At 37.6% G+C, this 6,977-nt stretch overlaps 1 protein-coding gene across 1 annotated transcript; it reads left to right on the top strand.

Annotated features, from left to right (window-relative positions):
- The first annotated feature begins 5,590 nt into the window (after nt 1-5,590).
- LOC142180101 (uncharacterized) lies at nt 5,591-6,274 on the top strand. The gene is made up of 2 exons (XM_075251027.1): nt 5,591-5,879; nt 5,979-6,274. The coding sequence occupies exons 1-2, from the start codon at nt 5,591-5,593 to the stop codon at nt 6,272-6,274; spliced, it is 585 nt and encodes a 194-aa protein (XP_075107128.1).
- Nucleotides 6,275-6,977: the final 703 nt, after the last annotated feature.

Raw genomic sequence — 6,977 nt, 5'->3', positions numbered from 1 at the left:
AAGATATTGATTATTTTACAAATTATAAATTTATGATTGAAGGTATGTTCATAAATGAAGCATTTCAAGTTGCGGCATTTATTGAAAAGTTGTCTCTACTGTGTAAGGACTTTAAGAATTACTTGAAACATAAGCGCAAGGAGATGATGCTTGAAGACCTTATTGTTCGTCCACGGATTGAAGAGGACAATAAGGCTGCTGAGAAGAAGTCCGGTTGAAATTCAACAATAATGGAAGTAAATATTGTTGAGGAAGCGTCTACAAGCAACAAAAAGAGAAAGAAGCCGTCTGGACCAAAGAATTACCCGAGCAAGAAGATGTTCAAAGGTAATTGGCACAACTGTGGAAAGGTTGGACATAAGGTTGTGGACTGCCGTGCACCGAAGAAGGACAAGAAGAAGAGTCAAGCAAACATGGTTCAAAAGAATGATGAAATAGAGGATATATATGCCATGCTATCTGAATGTAGCTTGGTAGGAAATCCTAAGGAGTGGTGGATTGATTCTAGAGCCACTCACCATGTTTGTGCTAACAAAGAGTTATTTACCTCTTATGTTCCCGTAGGGCCCGACGAGACTATCTTTATGGGAAACTCCGCAACAGAAAAAATTGAAGCATTTGGAAAGACATCTTTGAAGATGACTTCGTGCAAAGTTGTGACTCTAAACAATGTTTTTCATGTTCCTGAAATTTGAAAGAATTTGGTCTCTGCTGGATTTCTTATCAAGAATGGATTTAAGTGTGTGTTTGTTTCTGAAAAATTGTGATAAGTAAGAATGATGTGTATGTAGGAAAAGATTACCTAACTGGGGGCCTTTTCAAGTTGAATGTAATAACTATTGATATCAATAAAGTTCAAGTTTCTTATTATTTACTTGAGTCAAATAATTTATGGTATGCATGTTTAGGTCACATCAACTTCAAAACTATACGAAAAATGATTAACTTGGAAGTATTGCCTAAATTTGAATGCTATAATTTGAAATGTCAAATATGTATGGAATCTAAGTATGTTAAACATCCTTATAAGTCAGTTGAAAAGAATTCAAATCCTTTAAACTTAATTCACACAAATATTTGCGATATGAAGTCAATACCATCTCGCGGTGCAAAAAAGTATTTTAACTTTTATTGATGACAGTACTAGATATTGCTATATATACTTACTTAATAATAAAGATGATGCAATTAAGGCATTCAAGCAATGCAAAAATAAAGTTGAAATGCAACTAAACAAAAAGATCAAAATGATAAGAAGTGATAAGGGTGGCGAATATGAATCTCCTTTTTAAGAAATATGTTTGGAATATAGAATTATTCACTAAATAATTGCCCCTTACTCACTGCAATCTAATGAAATTGCGAAAATAAATAATAGAACGTTAAATGAGATGATGAATGTCGCGTTGATAACTTCGGGTTTACCCAGAACTTGTGGGGGGAAGCTATTCTTACAGTTAACCAAATACTCAATTGAGTTCTCCCACAGCAAACCGCAATCCATTCCATATGAAAAATAGAAAGGTAGGAAATCCCAATTAAAAATATTTTATAGTGTGGGGGTGTTTGGCTAAAGTGCAAGTTCCCAACCCCAAAAAGGGTGAAGACTGGACTAAAAACAGTTGATTGTGTTTTCATAGGATATGCACGAAATAGTAAGGCATATCATTTTCTGGTTCATAAATCAAAAAATCCCGATATTCATATTAATACGGTAATCGAATTCGTAATGTTGAATTCTTTGAGAATATTTATCCGCATAAAAATGAATGTGAGTCATCTAGTAAAAAATCTAAGTGACCTCAAGAAGAAGCAAAAGAAAGTACGTTTAATGAGGAAAATCTAAGACGTAGTAAACGTCAAAGAACAACTACTTCCTTTGGACCATGCTTTCTAGCATTTTTGTTGGAAAATGAGCCTCAAACGTTTAAAGAAGCAATGTCTTACTCGGAAGCACAATATTGGAACAAGGCAGTCAATAGTGAGATAGAATCCATATTAAGTAATTATACTTAGAAATTAGTTGACCTTCCTCCAGGAAATAACCTTTTGGGTTCTAAGTTAATTTTCAAAAGAAAAATGAAAACCCGGGGAAAATCCCCAACATCCACTTAAATTTACCTCTAGCACCCCATTTCTCTCCCACCCGACAAAATAAATTTCAAAACTGTCGCGTCGGAAATGGCCACATTTCAGTCGTTCGGTGGTGGAAAGCCACTGGACCAGTCTCAAAACATGTGTTTCATAAATTCACACACACCACTTTTGGCCTCTTCCCAAAATTCATTCCCATCCGTTGCAGATCTCAAAAAAGGCGTTGGAGCTACTATAGCAAAAAATCGCCTGGGTTCCAAAAAAATTTCCTCGACGAATTCTGGGTCAAATCGAGTGGTTCCAGTTGGAAAATCATCTTCTCCAGGTCAAATACCATCTACAAGAAAAAATTTGGATCATTCCACTGTGGAAATTGAGAGCTTCGATCAATTGCAGACCTCCGACGAGCTACAGTTGGTCTGACATGGAGTTCCAGCGGTCCAAATAATGCATAACTCAATGCCAATCTCTTTATCTTGATGCGAAGAACACAACCACCACCTCAATTGAGCATGGGAACAAATCAAATGTTTTAATTTTACAATCAAAGGCCACAATTGAGTTTAGCACTCCAATTGTTCGATGAAATGACACTAACAGTTCTAGGCCAATTCAACCTGTCACAAGTATTGGAGATGTCTCTAGGAATCATGATGAACGTATGGGCAAAGTTTCAGACCAAATCATCGAGGAAATTGACTCCACTGAATTTTCCAAAAATCCTGTGGCACACCAGATGGTCGAGCTTGGTGATCCATAGTTTGAAATGATCCCCAGCCAATTGCAAAATCTTCCTACTATCATGGAGATGGATCAGGAAAATTCCAACCATATTGAGCTTCAACAACTTCATATGGCCCTTGATGCCACTCACTCGGGTACTTCAGTTGTCGTAGTTGTCCCTGCTGATACACAACAACCTGAACCTACAACTTTAAGCCAAGATAAGCAGACCAACCACAATAACCATGAAAGTTCTCTTGTAGGTCCACAATAGTTGAAATACAAAGGCTCTCAGTCTATCCCCACGGCCCAGGCACATCCCAATAATCAAACAGTTATCAATAAAAATATCTTACCTAAATGTGTCATCCAACTTTGACAAACCTATCCACACAAAGCCTACAAACCAACAGTCTACACCCAAGCAAACATCTAATAATGTCAACACCAGTAACCAACCAAAGGAAACCAACACTAAACCAAAACATCCACTCAACACTCCTGCACCACCTCCACCCACAGTTAAACACTCCTATGTCACCAAATTAAGAGCCAGGTGTGAAGCTGAATTGGAACCTATTAAATTCACACCACCCAAATTCACCACTAAGCAAGGTCAACCTGCAGTCATCTTTGACATACATGATTACATGGTTAAACTAGCAACCAGATATAGGTTCACAGTGGTTGGGAAATATTCTAACACAATGCCAAGAATAAAGATCATTAGAAGAAGCTTTGTGGCACAAACTGAGCTTAAGGGAGGGGTCAAGATAGCACATTTCAATGCTAGAACAATATCCATAGACTTGGACAATGAGTATGATAATGTCACAATATGGACTAGGCAGTTCATGTACATACATGGGCAAATGATGAAACTGGAAGCATGGACACCTACTTTCAATCCCACTGAAGATTCACCAATTGTTCCTTTATGGGTGGTGGTACCAGAATTACCTTGGGATTTATACTACATGGAAATTTTGGCTGTCTTACTATCTCCAGTAGGAAAGGCTTTACATTTGGATCTGGCTTCTTTCCAAAAAACCAGAGGAAGTGTGGCTAAGAATAAGATGCAAATTGACTTGACAAAGCCAAGACCCTACTATGTGTGGTTGGTGTATGATGAAGATTAAAATAGTAATGAAAGGTGGCTTGAAGTACATTATGAAAATATCCTTGAGTATTGCCTCTATTGCAAATACCTGGATCACAACTCATATCATTGCCCAATTAGAATGAAAGATGAGGAGAATAAGAAAAAGAAAGAACAAAATGCAGCTGAAAGCAACCAGGAAAATAACCAAAAGCAACTCACTAGTGGTCAATTATCATCTCATAATCAAGGTAATCAGAAGGAGAATCAGGGCAAGGAAACCAAAGTAAGAGAGCAATAACACCTAATTAGATCACAAAAACATGGAGGTAAAATAACCAGTCAAAATAAGGAAACCAAAACTTATGAGAATTCAAAAGGAAAAGATCACCAACAATCTGACACAGTCAATGAAAAGGAAGGATGGAAAACATAGAGAAAAAGACAATATAAAGGGCAAAACAATAAAAGGCAGCACCAAAATTCCACATCAAAGCAAGATACATGAGCACAAAAGGTTATTGAAACCTCACAAGTTGAAACCCAAGCCTAATCAAGCATAGAGACATAACAGAAAACTAAAGATACAACCACAATGCCAAAGCAGTCCTCGGGTATAATCTCTAATACTCTTAATGTTCCTCCAGCTTCACTGGAGAGGGGTTCTCACCCAGTATCCTCTTCCCACTCCCCCCTAAATTGATTTCTACTAATGAAGTTGAAGGAGGAAAGGTGAACTGCCAGGAGGAACCTAGATCTGTTGGGAATGGGGATCTAAAAGGGGGTGGGATTCCTCATGTTTTGCATGAGTGTGCCCAGGCACATAGGCTTCAACCTAGGATGGACCATATCACTCTTGATACCACTACTTACCCTTCAGAAACTCACACAGTTGATGAGACCAATATTGATATCAGTAGTTTTGAGGAAGATCAGTCAACTATGATTAAACAGTTGGCCAAAGGCAAAGCAAAAGTTGCTTCTGACTTCTCCATTCAGATTCCAAAATCAAAGAATAATCCAAGTCAAAAGAAAAGAAGAGCAATGAGAAGGAAAAATGAAAAACTGGCATCATCTGAGCAAAGTCAATTGTAAGACTCTAGTGTTCCCCGAAAAAGGGATTTCTGGAGATGAGATGTTTAATATTGATTGTGGTACCAGATACCCTGATGATAATGAATACAGACTCATCCAATTTGAAGATGAACATGTGGAATTTTCTAAAGAAGAGAATGATCACAATGATCAACTTTGTGATCTTCTTATTGAAGCTGTAAATGGATCAACTGATCAACAGGAATTCATTATGACACAGAACCTATCACCCAGAATGGGACCCTCACCAAGAGTCACCAGAAGTAAAGCGGTTGTTGCCAGCAATATACCACCAAAATCCACAACCCCATCAAAACCTTAATTATTAGTACACTCATAAGGAATGCAAGAGGTATTTGGACCTCAGGAGTTATTGAAAGACTCAAAATCCTAAAGCAACTTCACCAACTATCTTTTATTGCTATCCTTGAAGCCTTCCTAGATAACACATACATCAACCAATTCAAACTCTAACTTTCTATGCACCAAGCAACTTCAAATGTCAATAACAAAATTTGGGTATTCTGGGACAAAGAATTCACAACTAAGGTTCTAGATACTGATGATCAATAGATATCTATGGAGATGAAACATGTTGAGGATGGAAATACTTTTAATCTCACAGTTGTTTATGTCAAACGCAAGCCAATGCTGAGGAGAACTTTATGGGATGCTCTAAGACATAAATCTTCTATATACACTATTCCTTGGTGTGTCATCGGGGATGTCAATGTTATAGCATTAGTAAAGGAGAATATTAGAGGTATTCCTTATCAGATGAGTAAATGTATGGACTTTTTAAGCATGATTGAGGATAGTGGGCTTGTGGATCTTGGATACTATGGTCACAAATACACTTGGTCAAATGGTAGGGGACCAAGTTCTATTATTTGAAAGAGACTGGATAGAGGTCTAGTGAATGATCAACGGTTGGATGTCTTCTCTGCTACCATTATTTCCCATCTAGCTTCAGCAAGTTCAGACCATAATCCACTTTTTATGGAAAGCAATATAAGGCAAGATAATGACAAGAGATATTTCAAATTTCTCAGATGTTGGGTGGACAATGATAAATTCATGACACTTGTGGAGAAGGTATGGAGTAGAGAAGTTACAAGCAATACAATGTGGACCTTCCATCAGAAACTCAAAGCACTCAGCAATGCTCGGAGTATCTGGTCTAGACAGGAATACAGAGACATTTTCCAGAAAGCCAAACAGTTTGAACAGCAAGTCAAAGATGAAGAGATGTTCTGGGCATAGAGTAACTCTGAGAATGACAGAGTTATACTTTATGAACTCAAAGCTCAATATCTTAGGTACATGAAATTTGAAGAGTCAATCCTTAAGCAGAAAACTCAACTACATTGGTTCAAAGAATAGGATGTAAATTTCAGATACTTTCACAGCTTAATGAGGGGTAGAAGAAGGAAGTTATACATTCACAAAATCAAGGATAAAGAAGAAAATTGGGTACAATGTGATGAGGCTATTGGCCAAGCAGCTTGTGACTACTTTCAAGACCTTTTTTCGATCCAGGAGAAATCATCAGAGAAGATCTACTCTCATGTATCCCATCCATGATCACTTCAGAAGACAACTCTGTTCTTTCCACATACCCTACTATGAATGAACTAAAAGAAGTAGTTTTCTCCATGAACCCCACAAGTGCAGCAAGCCCTGATGGCATGAATGGTAAGTTCTACCAAGCTTATTGAGAAGTCATCAAGTTTGATCTGCTATAGGTTGTCCTGGCTTTCTTTGGAGGATGCACCATGCCCAGATATATGACAAGTGCATGTCTTGTCCTATTACCAAAAGTGGAGTTTTCTAATTCCTTAACATAATTTAGACCAATCAGCCTTAGCAATTTCATCAACAAGATCATTTTCAAGATTATCTGTTCAAGGTTGGCTCCTATCCTCCCTAGAATCATCTCAGCCAATCAGTCAAGCTTTGTTAAAGG

The sequence above is a fragment of the Nicotiana tabacum genome, chromosome 4 (assembly GCF_000715075.1).
Source record: "Nicotiana tabacum cultivar K326 chromosome 4, ASM71507v2, whole genome shotgun sequence".
Classification (NCBI taxonomy): Eukaryota; Viridiplantae; Streptophyta; class Magnoliopsida; order Solanales; family Solanaceae; genus Nicotiana; species Nicotiana tabacum.
This window is presented reverse-complemented; position numbering and strand designations above follow the sequence as displayed.

Excerpts from the sequence above, each read along its gene's own strand:
- LOC142180101 (XM_075251027.1), top strand. The coding sequence starts at position 5,591 with ATGGAGATGAAACATGTTGAGGATGGAAATACTTTTAATCTCACAGTT. Across the intron at positions 5,880-5,978 it reads CAAATACACTTGGTCAAATG|CTTCAGCAAGTTCAGACCAT; the intron begins GTAGGGGACCAA and ends TTTCCCATCTAG.